The following is a 24219-nucleotide window of genomic DNA, read 5'->3' as shown; positions in this document are numbered from 1 at the left end:
TTCACCCGGGCTGGTATGTAAGAAGGGGGAGGCAGTGGGAGGCCGTGACCTCTTGGGCCTGCAACAAGAATCCTCGTTCTGAGAGTTCTCTTTCATCAGCTGGAGATTTCGACTCACCTCATGAGCTCAGTACAGGAATTCTGCATGAATTATGGTGTTTTTTTTTTAAGGAATAGATTCATTATAAACAATTAGCTATGATCTATTCTGTTTTTGCCCGTGTGTGTTTGTTTATCTGTGGCTTTAGCAAAATATCTCATAAGCCAGCTGTTAGGATGTAAGTAATCACTGAATCTACAACTGACCATGTTTTGTTGTCAACCCAATTCAAGATGGCCACTACAGTTAAGAGAACATAGAAAACACAGAAACAGCTAATTTTGCCGATATTGAGCTAAAATCTGGTGTGGTAGTAGCTGAGAGTCATTCCTACCACATTCTCCAAACTCTATGCAACATTGAGATCTTGCAATATTGACCAAAACAAGGATAACACAGTTATTTCTTAACATAAGTTAATCTTGGTCTAAAAGGTGGCGGACAATATGAATTCCTTCAAGGAATGTTAGGTCTTTAATACGTCTATATGTATGTAAGTAATGAATGAGTGCTGCAAGTGAAAGACACAAAAAGGCCTGCTTGAGTGGTAAGAAACATCCTTTAATGAGTTAATTTAAAGAAACTTTGTTATATGAAGAGATTTGAAAGCTTAAATTAAAAATTGACAACTGAGGGCTTTAGCTTTACAGTGAGTTGTTGAAAGGGCAGTTGTCATTAAAGGGATTCTCTTCGAACTGAACCCAAAAATCAGCTAAAACCCCCAGTTAACGCTTTAACCCACCACAACACGGCTCCGTTCTGGAGATGTCAAGCAAAGGACAGATGCCGTCTTTTGGCATTTGAACACGTTCTCTTATATCTGATGTCAGGAGAGGCACTGACACTGAAACACAAGCTGCATGCTCGTAATAACTGGCATTCGCGTGCGTGCCTTTGCCCCAGTGTGGGTGACACTAGTCACATATAGTATTTGCAGCCACATGCACAGGGATGCTCATTTGATCCACCAAGACATACAGTAAGGTTGAGTTAACTAGCTCGACTGTACACAGATATTTAAACACGTGACTTCTGTCAGTTACAGATTCTGCACCACAAACTGTTAGGATTTTATTCTTGTCTCAAAGATTTTCCACGCTACGCTTCTGCAGCTCAGACACGTGTTCCAGACGTTACTGGTGGAGAAGTTTAGCATCCTTAAAGGGATAGTCGAGTCATTTTTGAAGTGATTTTTTTGCCAAATGGTTATCAATAGCTGGTACCTTATCAGCTGTGACATCAGTAACAGAACATGGAGTGAGCAGAAAATGTCTTCCTTCCAAGCTAGGCTAAAGGGTATTTTTTTTATTTCTGTGACTGATAAGAAAGTAACTACTGATAGCTATTTGACACTTCAAAAATCACCAGACTATTCATTTAAGAATGACTTCTGTGTTGTGTAAATTTTAGCTTCCCATGCTTGGAGCCATGTAACAGTGGAATACAACAGTACTGGATAATGTGAGAGTAGTTTTATTTAGTGAGATCCTTTTAGGCTACATTTTAATAAAGAGCTGTTATGCACAACATATAAACAGTGTTTCATACAGTTGAGGAGGACAAACAAACTTAACGTGTAGACATCAATAGGCAGAGACTGCAGCACGTCAGTCTTCAAGTACGTCAAACATATAGTTGCGTCATCGCTGCAGTTCTCTCTGTCTTTTCTTCACCTATAGAGCTAACACTTTCTTCAAACCTCCTGTAATTTCTCATATGGCTTCACCTTGGTTGTCATAGCGCGAATAGATAATATTTCATTTGCTACAATGCCCAACAGTGTTATTTCCTGTAAGAGGTTTAACTAAAAAGGCAATTTAGCCTCTTGAGACTTCAACAGAGGCAAAGATGAAATGAAATTCCATTTAAACTTTTTTTTTTTTTATGTGATCTAACTCTCTGCAAGCTTGCTGAATAATACTGAAACTCCTCATGACTTTCAGTTCATCAGTGCATAACTTTAAACTTCTTTTTAACCATTTTCAGAAGCTGATGAACCAAAACAGACTGTTTTAAAGTATTAAAGGTTGTGTTCCCGAAGGATTCATTCAGGCTTTATAAATCATTCTTCTGTCTGATTTTCTCTTTAAATAGCTCAGTAACTGTAGTAAATGATTGCTATCACTGAAAGGAATGATAAATACATAGCACCATCTTTAGTTGAAAATAAAAAACAGAAAAAATTGCAAATTCAGAAATAATAAAACAAACAACTCTAGATTTTGATTATTCTACGTGTTTGTTGTTATCACTATTTGTAGAGCAAAACTGGCTTAACTTTCCTATTTCTATACATGCACTTTGGTTATTATATTGCAACAGAACTTTTTTTTTGTTGTTTTAATAATTCTTTGGCAATTACTCTAACATAAAGGCAGAAAACTCACAACCAAATAGCGTTGAATCATTTTGTCATTACAAAGACCGAGGCACTTAATCAGCTAAAACGAAGCGCTTTGACGGAGCAACACAAAAACTATGTACATGTAAAAAGTGTTATAAATAGGTTTTAAACCATAGATACTATATACATCTTTTAACAGAGACGGTATCTGTGTTTTTGTGTCGGTTTTTGGGATTGCTTCCCCGTTAGCCACTGTTAACGCTGACTTCACAACTTCAAACTGCAGAAGGGAGCTGATAACACTTGCTGTTGGGTTACTGGGAACGCTGGGATGGAGCGACGTCTCATTCTCGCTTCCTCAAGATGACGTAGATGAGTCCGCTGATGAGCGCCAAGGGGCAGGCCACCCACGCCAGGATGTAAGAGTAGCCGAAGGTGTTTTTCTCGGGCACCCACTCCGGACTCATCACCGTGTAGATGATGGCGCCGCTCATCACAAACAAACCTGCAGGAGTAACAAAACAAACATGGAGTGCTGCTGGCTGCATTCAATGATCAGATCTTGTTTCTCTGCTGTCTCTCTGTCCCAAACTGAACCCTGTCTGGCAACGGAGGCGGGTCGGTTTTCCCAGAAGACTTCCCTCCATGTTTCATCACAGCCCTTCCAGAACCCCCCGTCTGGCCTGTCCAGCTTCCGCCCACCTCCCTTGTCTGACATGACACGATCTGTTTGTCCGACCTCCGCGCTGCCAGCCTCCCTGACATTTTAACTCGCACCGCTGGCTGTGGTCCCAGTCATTCCTGTTTGGCTGAGTGGGCGCCCGGGTGCCCCTGGCCTGAACCTGGCATGGATTTGAGAAAAACCTGGCATTTTGCAAAAGGGCTGCCAAGAGTGAACACAAAAGGACTGTCGGTGGAGCAGCTTGCTCTCTGGCCAAAGGGCATGAAGCACAATAGACAAGTGCAGCATGAAAACCATTACCTAACTGGCTCAGACTCTTAATTTAATTCTCTCCCACAGACTCTGTGGTGAGCATCAGCTCTGTGTGCCTGTAGGTGGACCTACTGCTGAAGTGCTGTTCAGTTATTTGTTTTGTTAAAACAATGATTCCCATACTTTTAGCCTTTTGACCCACAGCTATCACTGGCTGACACATATCAGCACCTCGAAGCTAATTTAACAAGAGCATAATGACTGAACAAAAACTGTGTAATGGTTTACTGTTTGTACTTGCTACTGTTTTTTTTACCTCTCAAATATGGCAAAAATAGGCCATTATGAATCCTTTTTAAAATTTACTTTGATTACTGAAATCTCAAGACTCCTGCTTGGTGTTTTGCAACTTTGGGACCTAAAGCAATCAAACCAAAGTGCAGAAAGTTTTTCAGCTCCTGAAGCTGAGGGTTAGGCAGACACTTTTAGAACTTAAAGGATAACATGATGCCAATTACTTTACTTGAATGAAAACAGAAATATGTGACCTTTCTTTAATTAAAAAGTATTTACACAAATACTAGTTTTGTCTACTTTCTGTGGCCTGATTATAGAGATGTTAATAGATTTGTTTTCCTTGAAGGAATGCATATCGCAGATCTTGTGTTAAGAAATGGAGTTGTTGCCACTTTAACGTTATGCACGATCTCATGTGATGTTATGCTCACAGTATGTGTTGTGAATGACTTGTCTACTACAACATCAAATGTTAGCTCAATATAATTAAAACTTACTGAATTTTAAAAATTTTTTGTGTTTGATATTGATTAGCTGTGATGGCCATCTTGTACTGGATTGACTCTAAAGGTTATCCAGCTGTACATTAGATGTTCAGCCACTGGCTACTTTCTGAAAGCTTTATTAAAGTTGTACTCCGGTTCATGAACTATTTTGATGACAGAAACATGAACACACACACGGGCGCAAACATTATAGTCTGTCTGTTGCTGGCAGGAGATAATAAAAAGTTAAGGGAGGGTGTGAGCTTACTGGCCAGGATCTGGAAGGCTCCAGTGAGGAAGAAGCGTCCACCTTTCTGTAAAGTGAAGAGCTGGCAGAAGAAGAGGAAGAGAGACAGGCAGCTGAAGATGATGGAGAGGATCATCAGAGCCTGGACCGCCTGAATCCATTCTGCAGGAGAGACGGGACAGGAAATGCACTTCAGTCAACACTAGGGTCATCATTGGAAAGGTTTTCACATGGGTACAGGTGAACTTATTCAGCAACAAATATGAGGGAACAAATGAAATCAAATGTTGATGCAGGCTTTGACATGGCTCATCTTTGCTGGGTTTAACAAACATCCTCCCAAACAGAACATAAAGTCTGGAGTAAAGGATCCACAACAAAGAAGATCTAGTGTTTTATTCATAAACACTCTATGTGCCTTTCACAGGAGGACCTTCATCATAAAACCTCAGTCCTTACTGCTGGACCTCCGTAGATGTTAACCCATTAGACTCCCGTGTGGACCAGGTGGACCAGCTGCTGGGTCTGTCTACCGGAACATTTTTGGGTTTTTTTTGTTGTTTTTTTCCAGGAATAACACACCAGGAGTTATAAAATTTCTAGGCAAGGTTTTTTAGTTCCAGGGGACAATCAAAAGTGTAACAATTTCTACTTTTGAGTGTCTGTTTCCTTCTTTAGATGAATCCAACCTTTTTTCGAGTATCTGATAAGTGCGAAATATTTTCACACAATATGCTTCATCACAAATGAGTTGTATAAACCACTTCTGTCCTAATATCAGTAAATCCTTTATACAAATCAATAGAAATGAGATTTTATGATTGCTTTATCTCCTTCTCCTGTCTCCAAACACTGAAATGTGAGTCTTTTATTATTTACATGTGGTGTAGAGGTTATCTGATGTTGATACAAATCAAAGACATGTTGTGGTTTTAATGGAGGAGCACTTACACCAATGGGAGAACAAACAATAAATAATTCATCACCGGTCAAGAACAAAAAGGAGGATGATGGAAATGTTCCACATTGCCACACCTGAGTGCAATGCTTCAGATATGTTTCCCTTTCTACGGCCATTTACTAAACTTATGAACTGATCGATTAGAATAAAAGCAATGCAATAACTCTTGGTGATTTTGCAGTATGAGAGATGGGAAGAAAACATGTCACCAGTTTGATGCCAACACTGGATTTCTTGTTTTCAGATGGTTAACTTTAGCAGGGATTAAAGGTCTCTGTCGCCACAACGGATTTCTGTCATCTGTAAAACAAGGGGATGAAGAGTGTTCTATTAAAGCCATCCAATCTAATTATGATACAGCGATTAAAGTGACACTGCTTTCAACAAATAAAAGAACCAGAGCCAAAGGTTTTATCCAGTCAGAGCAAAGCAGCGTAGGTCTGGGTGGAAGCAGTGTTGCTAATTTAAGGACTTTGTTGCTATATTCATTGAGTTTCCAGTCCTGTTTAAAGAATTTCTTTTTTGTAAGCGTCTAGCAACTTTTTCTGGTGTTTTGGAGACTTTTAAAGACTGACATGAAGGCAAGTATGGTTCTTTGCAATGAGCAGCGGGGGCTGCAGTGGACCCTCCCCTCGTCCCACAGGTGGCTCAGACCTCCGTCCCTCCAGAACTGAACGGTGAGAAGCTGCCACTCAATTCATGGTGGGATGTGAATGTTAAAAGTTTTCGTCAAAAGTAAATCACTTCAACAAAATAACTTTGAGTTTCTCTTTCGCTGATCCGAAGCCTGGATAAAGGATAAGAGCTGGAACTAGAAAAAAAAAACCCAGCAGGGCTAGCGTAGGTAAGAGGTTGAATCTATCGTGTCACTTTGCTATTTGGCCTCCAAACAGGAAGATAACTGCGGCCTTATCTCTGCTCTGATGCTCAGAGTTGTGGAGTTTTATTTGTCTCGTCGTGCTTTGGTCTGACAGTCTTCCCCTGTGGCTAATTTTAGAGTGTGTAAATTTGATGAAGTAATTTTTCCTGGCTGTGCAAATGTGTTACTGGCTCTGCGGGTCAGTGCATCTCTCATCCTGGTGTCATCAGAACTCAAGTCACCCGATTTGTTTTGTAACCACAGCAACAAAAAGAAGAAACTCCAAGAGTTCTGCTTAACATGAAGATAATCATGATTCACTTCAGAAGGAACTTGATTGCTCAGCGAAAAGCTCCAGAAAGCTCTTTTGAGCGTGACTATCTTTGATCTCCCAAAGCCGGAAAGCCAGACCCAGAAGCAGCACACACGGGCCTTCTTGTATAAACACTTTGCGTCAGTAAAAGCAAGTCAAACAAGTCATCAAACTACCAGGTGGAGTGTTCAGGCACTGCAGGCCTGACAAACACACACTGGCTGAGAGGGTCCATTCTAGACCAATGACATCACTCCTGCAACACTTTTAGTAGGAAAACATCCAGCTGCTGCCCTTCACATGAGCTTCTCCCAGTGTTATAACTTCTGGGTTGTAAAATTATACCATGATGGGGTTTTCAGAACCTATTTGTTCATTGTATCTATTTTCCTCTAATCCCTAGCTGAGCTTTATGTGCATAAATCTCTTGACGCTGCAGCTGCTGCCTTAAATTGTCCCTGTGATCTCTGCAAACTGGACACGGTGATTTGACGCTGGGGCGTGGTCCGTCATCGTGTCCGGTGGTCCAAGGCCGCTCTGGTTTCAAACACTCGCAGAAACACAAGTTTAAATACTCTGTGCGGCCCCACCCAGATCATTCACGGCTCCTGTCACTATACGGTCCCCCAACACGAGACCTTATTATGGACATCACACACCAGGACTATTTATACAGCGGCAGCCTATCAGCTCACGTCTCCGAACGGCACTGCCGCATTCTCTGCCCTAGATGGCGCCAGTGTCCAAAAAGAGGCGCGACACGCCCCACATCATCAGAAGGGTTTGAGACGTTTTCCATGAAAATGTAAGAAATAATCAGTGTTGTAAATAACAGAATGATGAAAAGAAGAAGTCTGACCTCCAGTGGATGCTGGGCTGCAGGCGTGTCCTCCAGTGTGAATAGTACAGTTTTTCCAGAGGTCTGAGGTGCTAGTTTCCCCTGACGTCCATACCTGGCATCAGCAATAAACAATTTGGTCAAATACTTGTGCAGAAAAGCAAAAGAATTAAGAAGAAAACAGACATGCAACTGTTATTAATCCTTCTAATGCATTCAAGCCTCGGTGAGAAACTATTCTACTCCACTGTATACAGTATTTCTACAGTCTAGATTTACCTAATTCAGTTTGCAAACTTGTGATGGCATCTGAATAAACAGGAAAAAAAGGAAGAAAAATGTTCCTAAAACTTTGACTTACGCTGACAATTGTTGACACAAACAGGAGAACAAGAGCAGCGATGTGCAGGAGGATGATTCCCAGGAGAAGCAGCAGCATCTTTTCAGATAATCTGAGCAAAGAGGACAGTCTGTCAGAAAAACACTACATGTGTCTCTGTATAGATGTCAAACTGCTGTGACATGGGTGTGTCTTTGTAGCACAAAGACAGACTACAGAAAAACTTTCTTAGCATCAAATTTAAGACCCTAACTGTCCTCATGTTGGACTAAGCTATTTAAGCCATTTAAATTTAATTTATTAACATGATTAAACCTTAATTCTGTGCTAAAGGATTGCATGTATGATTTTTTTTTTTATTTTTAAACCGATCCAAATCAGCCTAAAAAAGGGAGAAAATTTTATTTTTTTGTCCTTTAAAACTTCTATTCCCAGCGTGAATCGCTCGCTAAAATGGGAATATTTCCAGTAATGACCACTAATTTTGCAAAGCATTAGGATAACTAGTGGAATAAAGCGAAAATCATATTTCCACGTGAGCTCCATATGAAAGGTTTTAACTTTAAAATGATTTCTATGAGGCGCAACTTGCGATGACAGCTCGGTCCGTGCGTCTGAGCGCGTTTCCGCCTTTAAAAATCCGCCTGGATCGAATTAAAGCGAGTTTAGAAAGAAAGCAAAGTCCACTTACTTTAGGGGAAGAGCTCGTATCTCCTTTTCAAAAGAGGCAAAAGAAAAGTTTTCCTGAAAGAGTCCAACAGAAGCGTTAGTCCTCCGCGCTATAAAGTCAGACTAGATTGATGCCAGCACTGCCGAGCTGTTATAAAGTGTCTCATTATGGAAGAACAACGCCCTGCGTGCGTCGCTGCGTCATGGAGGGACCCTCTGGTTCACAGCCAGCCTTCCCAATATAGACCGGACGGTGCGTAATGGCGCACGGGTTGCCTTGGTGACCGATTTACTGTACGTGATGGGATCTGCTGCTCGTTTGTTTTGCTGCTGTAGTAACTAAAAGCAACTATCAACTGACGAGAATTTTTGCAGATTTGACAAAATACACAAGATGTATCAAATGATCGTTTTGGAAACGTGATTTTTTTTTTTTCTTGTTTCAGGAAGGGTTAAGGGGGGTGATAATGTTTTTACCAGTGGCTGTGTGTGCCTTTCTGTTAGTAAAAAGTCTCCTGAGCCACTGGATGTATTTTAATAAAACTTTCACAGAGTAATCACTGGATGTACACCTGATTAAGATGGCTGCAACAATTGATGTTAAAAACACAAAAATTGGCTGTAACTCTGTTAGTTTTACAGCTACAGAGCTATGGTTTGATGTGGTAGTAGCTGAGACTGAGCCCCACCACATGTTCTGGGCACTTACAGATTGTGCAAGATCTTTGTTTAAATGTAGCTGTTAACTGTTTGGAGTCAACTCTGTTAGCAAAAAAATTCATGAAACACCAGCTGGATTTTTAATTAACCTTTCAGGAGATAATTATTGGATGCACCCAAACAAGTGATTACCTTTCAAGATGGGCACCCCAGCCTACTGACAGTAGAAAGCACACAAATAGTTCTAATTTGGTCAGTTTTACAGATATTGTAAAATTTGGTGTGGTAGAGTTATTAACAGCTCATAATTCAAGTTCTTCTCATCGCACGATTCTTTGTATGAAACTTTAACATTCACTGAAGGAGCAAATTATCTCATAAACCACAAGATTAATTTTAATGGCACTCTAAAAAAGTAATTATTGGATGTGCATTTGCAACTCGTTAACTTTTGAAGTCAACCCCAGTCGACCTTAGCCAACACAACAACGGCTTTTAACCTGTGAATTTTACAGATATTGAGCTGAAATTTGTCACTCACAACTCTTACTCTGAGGGTTGACAGGTCGTGTGAGATCACGCAAGATATCACATGAGATCGCACATAATGTTGAGTGTAAGGTTTAACCACAAGAGCTGCAAATGCATTTGTCACCATAAGAAAAGTTTTGTCCTGAATTCTCTTAAGAAAGGTTGTGGGGATATGCATTCTTGTCCTTCGTTTAATTTTTAAAGACCCACTTTTTTAATATGGAAACATTTAACTTTTGTTCATCAAAGTCATTTTGTTTTAGGCAAGAATCTAGATTAGGATTTATTTTATTATTTCTGCAGTTCAGAAGCATAAGAGCATTTTAGTCATTATTTTCTGGACACTTCCCTCCTTGAAGAAATGAATTAGTTTAAGGCTAAACACTGTTGAGGTGTGATGTGTAGTAGCGTACAGATTTGTTTCTTCTTCAGTCGTGTAGTCAGCCTGGTGACTCCCATTATGTGTGAAAGTGTGGATGCTCGACACACCAGCAGGAAGAGATGCCCGGGGTTCTCCTCTGTTTGACATGACTCACTTCCACAGGGATTGAACTGGTGTTCCGCCCTGAACAAGGAGGTTAATCCTGGAAATGTGCATGAATGGAACGTGTTACCAGGGAGTGTAAGGAGCTGTCAAAAAAAGTAAATATTTAAAATTTATTCTCGACAGATTTATGGCCTCCTCCCTATGAACACGAGGAGGCAAGAGATTGACCAGCGTGATGCAGTTTGCTGGACTGATGCTTTTCTTAATTTTAAATGTAACGAGTGCTTCTGACCAGCAGCGTGGCCTTCCTGTTTCTACAACATCAAAAACTGGCCTCACTTTATCAAACATACGTTCTCGGAGGAGCTCATGATGTGTTCCACCTCAGATAACCCCTGTCAACATCCACTTTCTGTTTTTCACCACTTGGCTTCCTGCCGGTGTTCCTTGCACTCACATTAACAAAGAGCCCACTCTCCTGCTCTTGTGTCCACACAGTCATGACACAACACGAGGAGATCAGACATGAAGTGCGGCTCGAAGTGAGATCGTTGTGGCCGTGCAGAGATTTCAAGTTTGTGACAACTTTAACCTCAGCTGCAGCTTCCTCTAGTGTGAGATACAGGAAGTTTAGTGTGTCTAAACCTTCATTTTGAGCTCAGATTTACCAAAGAATCAAGTCTGAACAATAAGTTCTCAGGAATTACAGACACACACAGAGGAATCTCGTTAAAGCTGGCTGTGCAGGCACTCCCCACTCCCATCCCTTATATGTCAATGTTTGTAAAAGCCCAACAATCAGTGGGTTGAGTAGACACCAGAGTGTTAAGTTTCTTCCATTTGTGAAGCCAGAGCTTGGAGCCAAACTCTCAGACCCAGATCCTGAATAACGTTACATCTGCAGCAACATTTAACGTTTCATCTCGGGCGTGAAGAAGGCGCGAGTTGTGTTGGTGCTCCAGAATGTTAGAGGGCATTCCAGAGCTGGAGATAGGACCTCATCCAAGGGGGGAGGGGGGTCTGGAGACTAGAGTTGATTAGGTTACAGAAACCCCAACCACATAGCAACACAGAAGAGTGTTAAAGCAGATGTGATGACCTCAAAGGGTGTATTCATCCTGTCAAAAGAACTCCTGAAGGATTTAATATAATAAAGGAACTTTGTAAGGGTTTTTATGCAGTGCAGTGCCCTTCTTGTAAACATTAAAATAGTCTGACAGGATTATTTCTGCCACTTTATTCCATCCATCCATCCATCCATCCATCCATCCATCCATTTTCTTTAACCGCTTCTCCATTCCGGGTCGCGGGTAGCTGGTGCCTAACCCCAGCAGTCACTGTGCGAGAGGCGGGGGACACCCTGGACAGGTCGCAAGTCCATCGCAGGGCCACATATAGACAAATGAGACAAACAACCATTCACACTCTCACTCACACCTAGGGACAATTTTAGAGTCATCAATTAACCTAACACGCATGTTTTTGGTCTGTGGGAGGAAACCGGAGTACCCGGAGTCCACTTTATTCCATCGCATCCTATTTAACTCATCTTGACTCAAGCGGTTTATTAGCTGAAATTACTAATTGGCTCATTACTGAGACGGTAGATCCAGGTGATGCTCCTTTAAGGTCCAGGGTGGAAATCTGCGTCAGTTTGACCACTTGGAAATCAGTCCCATTGCTTTGTGTTTTGACTTGTAGCCGCAGTTTGGTCAAAGGTGGCCCCATCTTTGTTCAGAGAGTATTTTAAGGGTTAGGCTGAAATCTGTTAGTACTTGGAAGTCAGAAATAACAGCTAGAATGACCCTTGACCCTTGACCCTTCCTCATCAGCCCTAACCTCAAAATCCAGGTGCAGTTTTAATCCTTTAATTTTCACTTCTGTTGGTTTGTATCTCATTAAATTAGTAACAAAATAGCACTGAACGTCTTCACATACTGTCACTGTGTTTGAACACTTGGAATGCAAAGATAAAAAATCATTTTTGACTTGTATTACAAACAGCAGTGAGCCTGTTCACTGAGCAAATCCTGATAGTTTTCTGTCTTGCAAATGGAGCGTGGTTGAATTGGGTGCGATGGTGTTCCCAGATCTCAGGTTGGACTTCTGAGATAAATGTAAAGCAAACATACAATCAGATTTTTCGAAGTTCTGCAGTTCTGTAACAGTTCTTCTGCTGCGTCTGCTCTCGTTCTGCCTCATTCTCATTTTTCTGGCTCAAGGCACACATCAGCTAGCCAGTTCGAAAGATCATAAACTTGGTATTTTCCTAAACATATGTGACAGTTCCTAATTATAGCATGAGTGCACATGATGTCTGGAATTTAGTTTGGTCATAAAACATGGCAGCAGGATCATGTAGGATGGAAGGTCTGTTTTTCAGAGAGACAATCTGAGCAGGTTTAAAGGTGGGGAAGGTGAAAAGGAGGCAGGTAAATGTGAGAGATACAGGCTGAAAGACTGATGAGAGGTAGATGCAGTCGTGTTTGTGTGCTCGTATGTTTTGACTCACCGCCCTGTCATCACACTTTAATCAGACTCGGTGTTCGATACAGTCAGGAGATGACAACAAAGAGGCAAACCAAACCCCACAGCTTAAAATACACTGAATACAAAACAATTCAGTTCTAATATTGAGATGAGAATTAATAATTTGTCTGATAGCAGATAGCAGTGACCAGTACCAGTTGTTTTTGTATTTGTCTTAATGTTTATTCAGCATTCACAATGTTTTTTTTTTATTTTTGCACTCCTTTATTCTAACTACTTCTGCAGACTTTGTGCTATTTTAGCCGTTCATGCACCAGAACTTTCAGCTCATTTAGGAGATGGCTGCTATGACCTTTGGTTTTTGTCACTTTTATGATTTTTAAAAATATTTACCTAATTATTTCCCCCATAGAAATAAATGAAGGTCTCAGTTCCTTCAAAAACATAGTTCTCTTTGAACTCTCCTTCAGCTTACTTGCTCTGTTTTTGTCTTGAAACGATACTTTTAGCTAGTGTTCTGCTTCTTTTACCTTTTAACAATTCAGTTTCAGCATCTTCAGCAAAGTCATTCAGCTCTGAGTGTTCATTTCTCCAGTTTTCCATTTACCTCATGTAGAGAAATAATAAAATGTGCACTGTAAAAGATTCAGTGTAAAATTGAAAAGTTGTATATAAATGGCTTTATCTGAAAGGAATTCAGACATTTTGAGGTAGAGGTTTGTGAAATAGTCATCCATCCATTTTCTTTACCTGCTTATCTTCATGGTTGTTGTGCGAGAGGCGGGGTTCACTCTGCACAGGTTGCAAGTCCGTCACAGGGCTGGAATAGTGCTGAAAAGTTAATATTTTACTTATTGTACATAGCTCTTTGAATGTACATGAATGCACTAATGGCTAATCCAATCACAAGACCGAAGTGGATTGCTACTGTCTTAAAAACAATCTCAATCTCCAACATTTCAGTGATTCATAGAAACAGTATTTCAACGACCTTTGCACCATCGTCAGTTTTGCATTACATGGCTCTTTACAAGTATTTGTACAGATATTTTCAAACACAATTAGCAACAACAGCAGCAAACAGGAGCACTTCCTGCAGGAATATCATCATATTTCTTAAAAAGATAATTGTGTAATGCAAAACTGGTGACAAAGCAATGGTTTAAATAAGTGTTTGCATAAACTGCTATAAAATGGTGGAGACTGTAGGTTTTTTTAAGACTAGCTGTTAGCTAGTCAGTTATGTCAAAATTAAACTATGTAGCTCTAACCCAAGGTTGTTTGATTAACTACCTACAACAAGTAAGATATAAATGATTTATAATCTTTATCAAACTGACCAGTGGAAGTCAACCAGCTGTATATTGTCCAATAACAAAGTTTGGCTGGTGTATTTGTTCACCTGTAATTTATTTGGACCAGAACACATTTTGAAAAGGTAATTTGGAAATTTGTAATTACAACCCTTAAAATCTTGTTACTTCCAGAAACATTAAGAATTGTGACATTTCAGTGAAGTTTAAGCTCCTTATTTAGGTCATATAGACTTTAGAGGTTAATACAGAAGAAGGCACGAGTCATCTGACATGCCTGAAATCATTTAGTCATGAGTCACAAGTCATCCCACAAAAACAAGCAGCAATCAGAGGTATGAGCTTTGAGACAGAGTAGATAATTTAATAAACATTACTTCAAGGCAGATTAAACTTCCAGCCAACACCGGCTCTCTGTGATTCAGCAGGAAGGACTTCAGCCCCACAGCTTGACTTTTCTGCCCCTCCATGAGCTTCTAATCCTCCTTTTTCTGTACAGAATGTGAAGACCTGAGTCCACGGATCAATTTTATGGATAAATCTACTGAACAAAACAACCTTCAGGACCCCTGTCTCTTTCACATTGTACAGAATGTACCGATCTTTGCAGCTGATCCCTGAACTTTGGTAAAGCAGTCAGGCTCTGCCGGTTCATCGTGGCTTCCTGCTCGGAGGAACAGTTATGTGCAGAATGCTGAGGAGGGGGAAAGATGATGTGTATTGAAAGTTAAAGATTTCTGTTTGTTTTGCAAAGCTGCAGCCCAAGCAGAGGGCACGGTACGTGTGGCTGGCAGTTAGGATGGAAAACCCCACCGAATATCACGTGTCTTATCAGGCCGTCTCCAGCTTCCTTTAACCCATAACAGTTACTAGCTGCAGATTCCTGCTCCGTCTCATTTCTTCTTGTAGACGAGGCTAATAATAGACAAACTTCACAACCCTGTGATGGAGTGGCTGAAGAGCCTCCTGAGGAAACTCAGAGTTTTGGAACGGCTCCAAAAGCAGCAAGAGGGACTGGTTCCCATGAATGTTTGGTTTACAGCTCAACATGAGCTCTGGCTGTTTGAGACAGAGTTCAACTAAATAAATATTAAAGATAGTAGTGAAACCAAGGTGACCTCCAACAACATCAATACCTCCAACACTCAAAGAATTTTTCATTGGGTCCATTGCTCATGTGTAATCCTCTTCTGATTACAGTTTATAAGTGGCTCTTTTTAAATTATTAAACACTAATTAATGTATTTTAAAGTGTTGCCTTTTGTTTTCTTACACTGAAATGGATCTGATTTTCTTTATACTTGCTTACTGAAACCGCATCGAGGCAGGAGCAGCTCTGCAAAAAATGGCATAAAATAAAAAAAACAAACCAGTTTATTTAGAACTGATTATGGCACAGTCATTTCATTTAGTGTCTTTAAGATCTAAGATTAATCTAATCAACAATATGAGAAGACTGATTGCTCAGGAAGCTACTGTCATTAAACTTTTAACAGTATTTTATGGAGGGCTGCATGTAAGAATGCAAATATATTTCTTTTAACAAAAAAAAACCCTCTTCCTGCTACATAATTAGTATTAAATCCAGAAACTTTTAAAACTTAAACACCTGGTGTTCCTCAAAGGAATACATAACATCAGTAGACATAAACATGCTGCAGCAATGAAAGAAAATTCCTGACTTGTTAGCTCACTTTAAAAGTTAAGTAGGAAAAGACCAGAGTTGTTGTCCATTGGTTCTTTTTTTTTTTTTTTTTTACGTGTCCTGTCCGGGTGTGTGGCACTCAGAATTGTCGTCTGAATGTCAAGGTAAGACCCAACAGATTTGCTTTCACAAGCGGAGCATTTCGGCTTTTGCCATGATGTTCCCCTTGGTATATAAAACTTTATTTAAGAAATTGCTTTTGGTTTATTTCAATTGTAATGGACACAAAGATGAGAAAGGGGGAAAAAAGTGATGGAGGAAAAGGTTTGAAGAGAAAAAAGGGGATAGAAGTAGAAGAGAAAAAGAAAAGCATTGAGATGAAACAAGTCAACACCCTTGAAATCTTCCTCGGGACCTGCGGAAAGAGGAAACAAATCAAAGAATCCACAACAACAAAAAGCATATGCAGTATATAATAATAGTTATAACTTCAATGCTGCAGCAATGAAAGAAAATTCCTGACTTGTTAGCTCACTTTAAAAGTTAAGTAGGAAAAGACCGGAGTTGTTGTCCATCTGCTTTTATTTACTGACTGTCCCTTTGTGTTTTCTCCTAAGATTTAGCTGTAAAAACGACGATAAAACTCCCTGTGTGGCTGACACTGGTCTCAAGTGTTCTCCCATCAGCTCTTCATTACTGTGTGCTATGCCGGTATGTAAGAAACATAAAATAACACGGGGCACAGGGAACCTATAACAAGAACTGGGGTTAAAAATAAACTGCCAATATGTTTGGACTGCGGAGAGAATTTCAGAGTACATTCCCAATATGTAGGGGCGTTACAGGAGGTCAAACAGAAAGCTGTATTTATGTCCCATGTAGGAGGAGAAACATGACACATACTTCACTGTTTGTTGTGTATTTTTGAAGCACAAATCAGAAAGTAGTGAAAGCAGCGAGTCTCTTGATATGAACTAGAAAACGGTCTCAGGAATTCCTGAAACATGGCGTAGATCTCCTGTTATTTAGCAGTTTCTCATTAGGCTGCAACTGTTGGAAACTAGTTAACAACTCACAATTATGAGATAATAAATAAATGTTCTGCTGCAGTCTCTCTCAGTTCGGAGTGTTTTCAACCAGCGAGCTGCGTGGACACATTTGGGCAGCCAGTTTTTGGTAATCAGAGCCTTTTTTTGTGCAAAGCTTGCAAAACTGTATTCTAGACTGATCACATTGTTTTCTTTCTCACATTATACCTGCCTCAGCTTGCTTTGTATCCACCTCAACAGCTGCCCCCATTTTTATCTTTTAATGTACTGGAGTACACTTTTAAAACAGACTGGTTTAAACAAGTTTTTTAAATGATTATTCGTTTCCATCAGCATATTTTTTAAACCTGAATGTTCAGGGCTGCAGCTCTGAGAAGTATCTGACTTCAGCCAATCTCAGGCCTTTTCCTGGCTGATGCAGAAATCGTACCGTTCGTGCTTCAGTTCATGCGCAGAACAACATTCCATGCTCAAAAAATGTAATGTTAAAACTGTTGCTTCCATGCATTTCAAACCTTGTGTAAATGTCTTTCATTCATCCCTACTAGACCTATGAGAATATTATAGACAAAATGCTTCAGAAGTTTAAAGGGGATAATAAACATGTTGGTACGATATGAAAAAAATAAAGGTAATGTTTGCTGATATTATTTAAAAAATGTAATTTGCACTATTATTTGCATAAAATAAACTGGAAAAAAATAAGGAAGGTGTGTGAACCGGAGTGGACCTTGGAGTGGCAGGGCTTCAGGACGGTGGAACCTCAGAGTGCCGTTAAGTCTGCAGCTGGATATTAATGGTAGCCTCAGATGTTTTCTGTTCTAACGAGCGCATCCGTGGAGATGTCAAACCAGAGCTCTGGTGCGCTATAATTGCAGAAACTAAATTGAGAAGGGTTTAAGACGCCTTTGCAACTATTTTTGAGAGAAAATGTGTCGCTTGACTTTTTGCACGTTTAAATTTAAGAAACAAAACTGCAGCTTTGGAGACTCCTGTGTGAATTCTGTTTGCCACCTCGTCTCGAACACTGAGATCCAGGCTGTACTCTGTAGTGTTGTAATCAAACACTGTTCTGTTGGCACAGCAGACAGAGCTCTGCAGCTTACTGAGATGATAACATCTAAATCGAAATGAAAGTTATTTTCAGAAAACAGAACTGTCTTGTAATATCAGCTTTAATTTTAAAATGGAGATAAATGTAGCACAAAACAAGGTGATGATTTTATTGATGATTTGAGCTTATTTGCATTCCACTCTGAATCCAAAGGTTGTTCAGGAAATGTGATAGTGAAGGGGTTGGGCCAAAGGGTGTGATAGTACTGTTTACAGTGTGTGTGTGTGTTCAGATTCTCAGACAGGCTCTAAAAGGAGTTGTCTGTGGAAAGAACCGGAGTGAATGAAAAGAAATGATTGAAAATATGCATGGGTGTGAGTTTTTTATAAGCTCTTCAATTTGTCCATGGGGTGAGGCAATGGCCCACAAGTCGTTAAAGAGAGACCACAAAGAAGAAGCTGGGTTTTTTTTTTTTTTTTTACAATTCATGTTACTGTTGCACTCTATGTAAATAGTTGGTGTTGGCGTGGAGCCATAAGCTCTATGGTGACAATCTGATCCCAATTACGCTTCTCAAAGATCACTCTGATGGGTTATTCCCAGCTTTACTGCTTTATGTGAGGTTAAAGCAACAGTACAACACATCTTCAATGATAATAAATGACAAAAAAAAAGCAATTTTTGCAAAAATCAGCTGATCGGACCAAGAATGAGCTGCTAACTAATGGGTCAAAGCTAAATGAGATGATGACTTTTTTTGAATTAAAACTTGTGGCCGACTTACTGATGGAATAAAAAGATTTTGCTTGTCAGTCACATACAAGATGATACTTAATTGTATTGTACATATACAATACTCAGTGTTTTATATAAATCATCATCAAAAGTTTCACTTATTAAATCAATACCTGTGCAGTTAAGTGCATACTGTACCTTTTACTAAATTTTGATTTTTACGAATCCTTTTTTTCTGATGGATTTATTTTAGTTGTGGATAATGTGAAAAATGTCAGATCTAAACATATTTTGAACAGTGCATTGGTAGTTTTTAAAAAAGTCAAAGAAACAGACTTGATATATTTTTATTTAGATTTAAGGATAACCTTTTCAAACCATAAAATACTGGTGAAATAAATCTCACTACAAACCAAAGTTTCATATCTTTGACTGATTTTTCCTCCAATCCTCAGAGACCTGAATTAGGTGTAGCCCACCAGACGGGGCATGCTGGGAAAGCTCTTGCGAATGCTCATGCACCTGTCCTGGTCCAAGAACAGAGAGTGGCCCTTGATGGACAGGTCGTGCTCCAGGGTGACTTTAGTCCTGACCAGAGTCTGCAGAGTGTTTTCTGCCTCCATCAGTCTCTCCTGAAGTTTCCGGATAGTATCCTCGATTTCTCTCACCTCGCTCACAAGTCTGACAAGAGAAACGCAAAGGTAGGCAGTCACTTTGAGTTACAAATTTTGTGCAACATTTGAAATTAGAGGCTGCATTGAGATGACATAATTCTCATGCAGATTAATCTCTGCCCCTTTCATCCTGAGGGTCATTAAAGTCTTTGTTTTGCTTGGCTGACAAATATCCAGCGGTGTGAGTTTTATAAACAAACAATTAAATCAAATTGAGTTTGGTATGCAGTTTAATTAATATCAATATTTAATCAGAAAATTGTTGTCTGATCTTGGAGATGTCATTTGTTGACAACTTCTGAGTTTTTTCCTAAAAATATTTAAAATCAAATGACTCCTTTTTAACTGGAAGAAACCTCCAGCAGAACCAGAACCAAGCACAGGATGGGCGGCCATCTGCCTCGATGTCTTGATTGTTTAAGCTACAAATCATGGATTGGGTTTAAATTTAAATTTACTCTCTAACTGATCCCTTTAGGTGTGTTTTGTGTGCTGGGCTGGCCGTTTACCTGTGGTGTGGGTTGTCTCTGCACAGCTCTATATTAGGTCTTCGTGTCCTCTCCTCCAGCCTGGTTTGGGCCACTTTCAGAGGACTCTCCTTGTCTCTTAAAGCTCTCTTCAAAGACTCAATCAGCATCTCAGTCTGGAAGATCTCCTGCAGAGTCTGGTTGAAAGAACAAAAAAAAAAATCTAAATCACGTAGCAGTAGTTTTTTTTTAATGTGACAGATTTATTGTTTGGTTTCAGGAGACTGTTTGAAACAATGTGAAGAAAATTGGGAATTTTTCAAAGTAGAGGCAGAGAAGGAGTAAAAAGTACAAAGCTGCAGACTTCAAATCGATAATGTGCAGCTCAGTGGGTTGCTCTGTCCAAAGCTGCTTCTTTATTGTAATTTAATTCTAGTGAATCACTTTTTGCAGCTGACATAAAAATAGCTTTATTAAGAGCAGCGCGCTCCATATTACAGCTCCTCTTACTGTTAAAACGCTCAGTGTGGATAACTCGGAATATAACTTGTTGCAGTTCACCACCGAACAATAAGGTTCATTAATAAATATGACAACAAATAGACAATATATTACTTATACTATATTTGGACAGATAAACATGTATAATCTAATAGAGGACAAATGTCTCCCACAGATAATTGATCACACAGTAAAGATATTTCATATAATCTGCACATCAGATTTGCAGATAATTCAAGATGTAGCAAAGATACTTTCTGTATAAAAGGTAAGAAAATAACTTAACCCATAATCTCTCCTTAATAAGGGCAATAAAATAGTTCTTATATATTAAATAGATCCTGTAGAAGAGATGAAGACCTTAGCCAGGTGTGCCTGCAGGCTGTTCTTGGCATCGGAGGTTTCAGAGATGCGGTTGGTAAAAGCCACGTTGACGTTGCTGAACTGGTTCCACATTTCGCTGGATGTGCTGCTCAGCAGGATTTCAATCTCGTCTCTGAGCTTGTGGGAGGCAGCACGCTCGCTCTGGGAGCGCAGGATGTTGTCATCTGTGAATTTGGACCATGAGTCCGGCAGAGAAACTCTGTCAAAAAGGCAGAAAGAATCAAATTGACACAATGTTCAGATTCTGGCTGTCTTTTTGAACATCCTGCAGCCCTTCTTTTTATCCCTTAATACTTTTTCAACAACTATCAGATGCAACAGAGATAAACCTTTCAAATGTGATGCATCGCATTCTGGTGTTTTTATTTTTTGTTCTTTAATTACAAAAAATATGCTAGGTACGTATTTATCAGTGAAATCTACTTTCCAACAGTTCTAATGTCACTCACAGCGCTGTAAGGATGTAAATCTTTTCTAATAATTCAAAAAATAAATACTGTTGTGACCTTTGACCTTGCTGAGCTGTGGCAAAAATGTAGCAGTGAAAAGATCTTAACAGGTAACAAACTGCTTTACTTAATCTATGTTCAACAGAGCATAAAATGGCTAGATATTTATTTAAATTTTATTTCTGATAAAATCTAAGTGCATGGTGGTAGTTGAGTCATTCTTAACACATATTATGAGCGCTAAGAGATTGCAAAAGATCTATTTTAAAAACTTTAGCATGCAAAATTGTGAGTAATATGCATTCTTTTAAGTAATGCTAGTTTCATTATTTAATAAAATCACTTATACATAGAAGGCACAACAGTTCAACTGACTGTAGTGGGACAATATGTCTGTGACTCTTTATAAAGTATGCAGTAGGAAGGAGGCATAAGTCTTTTTTTAATGAATATTTAATACAAATGCTCATGACTAAAACATAAAGGTTAAAGACCATTAAAAGATTTAAAGTTAGTTTAACTGGAGGCACTATGACAGCTTTTAGGAATGTTTTTGATATTTAATTTAATGAGATTGAAACATTTCTAATTAATCGTATACTCACGAATGGTCTATTCTGTCAATCCCTCTGTAGAAGCCAATCCCATCCGATGTGTTTCTCAAATGGTGACACTTGTCGTCAATCCTGTGAGCTGTCACTTTATCACTCAGGTCTTTTTCCAGCTCGTGCTGGGCTGCTCGGTTTGCCCTGAGGAACACCTCAAAAAACATGAATACATACGTACATCTAATACAAGCTTGCACCTACAAATGCATTGGTGTTTAATTTTTAAGACTTACGCCAGCTGTGCGATGGCTCTGTCCAGATGGCGCCTCATCTTCTCCTGACACGACTTTATAACTTCTACTTCCTTGTTTTAGCAAAAATAGAAAGCAAATGATGACTTTTATGTGCAGTGAGGTTGGTTTTATAAGTAAGACATACCAGCCACTTTAAGTACACCTTGCTAATATTGGGTTGGACATCATTTTGCTGTCAGAACCACCCTAATTTTTTGTGGCATTTTAGTTCATATCGACATGATAGCATCATAGTGGCTGCAGATTTGTCAGCTGCACATCCATGATGCAAATCTCCCGTTCCATCACATTCTAAAGGTGCTCAATTGGATTAAATCAGGTGACTGTGGAGGCTGATGGAGTCCACTGAATCCAGACTCATCAGACTATGCAATGATTTTCTCTTACTGTTCAATTTTGGTGAGCCTGTGTGAATTTTAGACTCAGTTTCCTGTTCTTAGCTGACAAGAGTGGCGCCCGGAGTGGTTTTCTGTTGCTGTAGACCAGTGGTGTCCAATCCTGGTCCTGGAGGGCCACCATCCTGCAGGTTTTAGTTGTTTCTCTGCTTGTCAGCAGGTCTTCAAGTTCTGCAGAAGCCTGGTAATCACTCAGTCATTCAGATCAGGTGTGTCAAAGCGGAGAAACCCCTAAAACATGCAGGACAGTGGCCCTCCAGGACCAGGATTGGACACCACTGTTGTAGACCGTCTAGTTCAAGGTTGGACGTGTTGTGCGTTCAGAGACGGTATCCTACATAAGTTGTTTGTAACAAGTGGTTATTTGAGCTACTGCTGCCTTTGTCATCTCAAACCAGTCTGCCCATTCTTCTGATTAGCCATTTGTGTTAACAAGCAACTGAACAGGTGTGCCTTTTAAAGTGGTTGGTGAGTGTATACTGCTGTTATTTTACCTTTATTAAGTCTTTTTCTACATCGTCATGTACCAGATCGATGGACATCCGCTTCTCTCTGTGGTACAAACACTCTTGAGACACCTATTGACAAAATGATTGAGACAACAAGAAGCTGAGATTAGGATCTAACATTGTCAACATTAAGTTTTCTTGCAACATTAACAGAGATATTTGCAAAGCAAATTGCCCTTCGGGGACAATAAAGTAAGTAAGATAAGCTCTTTACAAAGGGGGTGCTAAGGTACTTTAGATAAAGCATAGTTTATGTCCCTGAATGGGTATTTGTTGTAATGCATCAGGGGTACGCTCCAGTTTCCGTTGCCTGGAGAAGTCTCTAAGAAAACCTTTTGCCACATGATATTAGACCAGCAAGGTGTTTGTGTCATCGGATCTTCAGCTAGATCAGGTTGATGTACCTCATGTGACGCAAATGACCATTGCCGCTCTAACAGGGTGCTATGGTAACCAAAATAAAAGTTTGACTCGGCAAAAGCAGGGAAGCACAGAAACAGACTTTCTTGAGTTATGATACACTTGAATCATAACTATAATCGATAATAATTTGACTAGTTTGTTTATGTTTTAATAAAAAAAAAAATCTCAATATTGAGATTTTTAGACCAAAAACAAACAGACTCAAAGGAAAACACTCTTCATTCTTACCTGTAAGGGCCCCTCAGTCTCAGCCAAGGCTCGCTCCAGCCTCCTTTTCACCTCACTGAGCGCTGCTATCTCTGTCACCATGTTGTCAATCTCATGGGTCAGCTCAGACCTCCAGAAAACAATGTCATTGACCCTCTCTGCAATGTTCTTGCTGGTGTTTTCCTGTGTTCGCCTGGTGATCTGCTCTCTGTCCTGCATTAACCTGATGGTGTCCTTCCTCAGTCGCTCTGCGCCTTTCCTGGAGGACTCCGACTCCCGGTAATTGTTGTTGTTGGACTTGAACCAGTCATCGGGGGTGTACCGGGTTGTCAGAATGCTCCTGTTGGAGGGGTACATCGTGGTCTTGGCGCGAACCAGATCAAAATCCTCTCGCTGCATGGGAGAGGTCAACGGGAGACTGCTGCTGCTCTTGTAATAGCTGCTGGTTCTCCACAGATTGGCACCCGGGTTCGTCACCAAGGCTGTCTGAGGGTTGCGATAGCTGGATGCCATGGTGGAGATGGCAGGGAGGAAGTGGCTGGTCTTTGGCCGAGCATAAGTGGCTGTCAGAGTTGATCCAATCAGCTCCATTGCTGACTCAACCAATGCTTGCTCTGAGCCCGATAACCAGCAAAAAAAGAAAAAATAGTCCCTTAAATCTAAATCCCTTAATTTGTGCTGTTTGTAGTCTACTCATCTATTCAGCCTGTTCTCATAGGTTTTTAAAATATAAAATGTAGCTTATTTGAGTCAGTAAGGGAAGGAATCAAAACTTGTATGATAAATAAGACTTACCGAGACGAGAGCTTGTCCTTTTGTTCCCAGTGACCAGCTGCATATACCTGAGAATGAGTCCAAGAACACACTAAAGGTGAACTGACATGCATAATAGATAAAGAAGTTTGGAAGTCATTGATTCAGCCAGCCAATGGTGTTGTAGCCCTGGTCCGCAGGAGCTGTCCAAGATTTCTGTTGACACAGAACCAGTTGCCATAGGC

The 24219-nt window shown here is 40.0% G+C and overlaps 2 protein-coding genes and 1 long non-coding RNA gene across 5 annotated transcripts in view; 1 reads left to right on the top strand and 2 right to left on the bottom strand.

The window, feature by feature from the left end:
- LOC112451426 overlaps positions 1 to 24219 on the top strand; it is a 160062-nt gene that overhangs the window by 115534 nt on the left and 20309 nt on the right. For 2 of the 3 annotated variants that reach the window (XR_005234342.1, XR_003040245.2), the window contains exon 4: positions 18806 to 19051. The exons of the other annotated variant lie outside the window; for it this stretch is intronic. This is a non-coding gene — a long non-coding RNA (uncharacterized LOC112451426). The remainder of the gene's footprint in view (positions 1 to 18805; positions 19052 to 24219) is intronic. 3 annotated transcript variants of the gene reach the window in all.
- pmp22b (peripheral myelin protein 22b) lies at positions 640 to 8567 on the bottom strand. Its single transcript, XM_017438934.3, has 5 exons — positions 8409 to 8567; positions 7739 to 7829; positions 7399 to 7492; positions 4428 to 4568; positions 640 to 2948 (listed from the first exon to the last, which is right to left on the bottom strand). The coding sequence occupies exons 2-5, from the start codon at positions 7814 to 7816 to the stop codon at positions 2788 to 2790; spliced, it is 474 nt and encodes a 157-aa protein (XP_017294423.1). The 5' UTR covers positions 7817 to 7829; positions 8409 to 8567; the 3' UTR covers positions 640 to 2787.
- Positions 18684 to 24128, bottom strand: tekt3 (tektin 3). Its single transcript, XM_017436037.3, has 8 exons — positions 24017 to 24128; positions 23243 to 23835; positions 22577 to 22660; positions 21667 to 21737; positions 21431 to 21574; positions 20353 to 20575; positions 19534 to 19688; positions 18684 to 19031 (listed from the first exon to the last, which is right to left on the bottom strand). Exons 1-8 carry the CDS (start codon positions 24057 to 24059, stop codon positions 18815 to 18817), a joined length of 1530 nt encoding a protein of 509 aa, XP_017291526.2. The 5' UTR covers positions 24060 to 24128; the 3' UTR covers positions 18684 to 18814.

The sequence above is a fragment of the Kryptolebias marmoratus genome, linkage group LG17 (assembly GCF_001649575.2).
Source record: "Kryptolebias marmoratus isolate JLee-2015 linkage group LG17, ASM164957v2, whole genome shotgun sequence".
NCBI lineage: Eukaryota > Metazoa > Chordata > Actinopteri > Cyprinodontiformes > Rivulidae > Kryptolebias > Kryptolebias marmoratus.
Note: the sequence above shows the minus strand (reverse complement) of the source record. Positions and strands in the feature narration are given on the sequence as shown.

What these genes read in the sequence shown, in the direction of transcription:
- pmp22b (XM_017438934.3), bottom strand. Translation starts at nt 7,816, where the DNA reads ATGCTGCTGCTTCTCCTGGGAATCATCCTCCTGCACATCGCTGCTCTT. An exon ending in TTGTGTCAACAATTGTCAGC is followed by an intron (nt 7,493 to 7,738) that starts GTAAGTCAAAGT and finishes TGCTGATGCCAG; the next exon opens with GTATGGACGTCAGGGGAAAC. An exon ending in CAGCCCAGCATCCACTGGAG is followed by an intron (nt 4,569 to 7,398) that starts GTCAGACTTCTT and finishes TCTCTCCTGCAG; the next exon opens with AATGGATTCAGGCGGTCCAG.
- tekt3 (XM_017436037.3), bottom strand. Translation starts at nt 24,059, where the DNA reads ATGCAGCTGGTCACTGGGAACAAAAGGACAAGCTCTCGTCTCG. An exon ending in ATTGACAGAATAGACCATTC is followed by an intron (nt 20,576 to 21,430) that starts GTGAGTATACGA and finishes CCTTTTTGACAG; the next exon opens with AGTTTCTCTGCCGGACTCAT. An exon ending in TGCAGGCACACCTGGCTAAG is followed by an intron (nt 19,689 to 20,352) that starts GTCTTCATCTCT and finishes TCTTTCAACCAG; the next exon opens with ACTCTGCAGGAGATCTTCCA.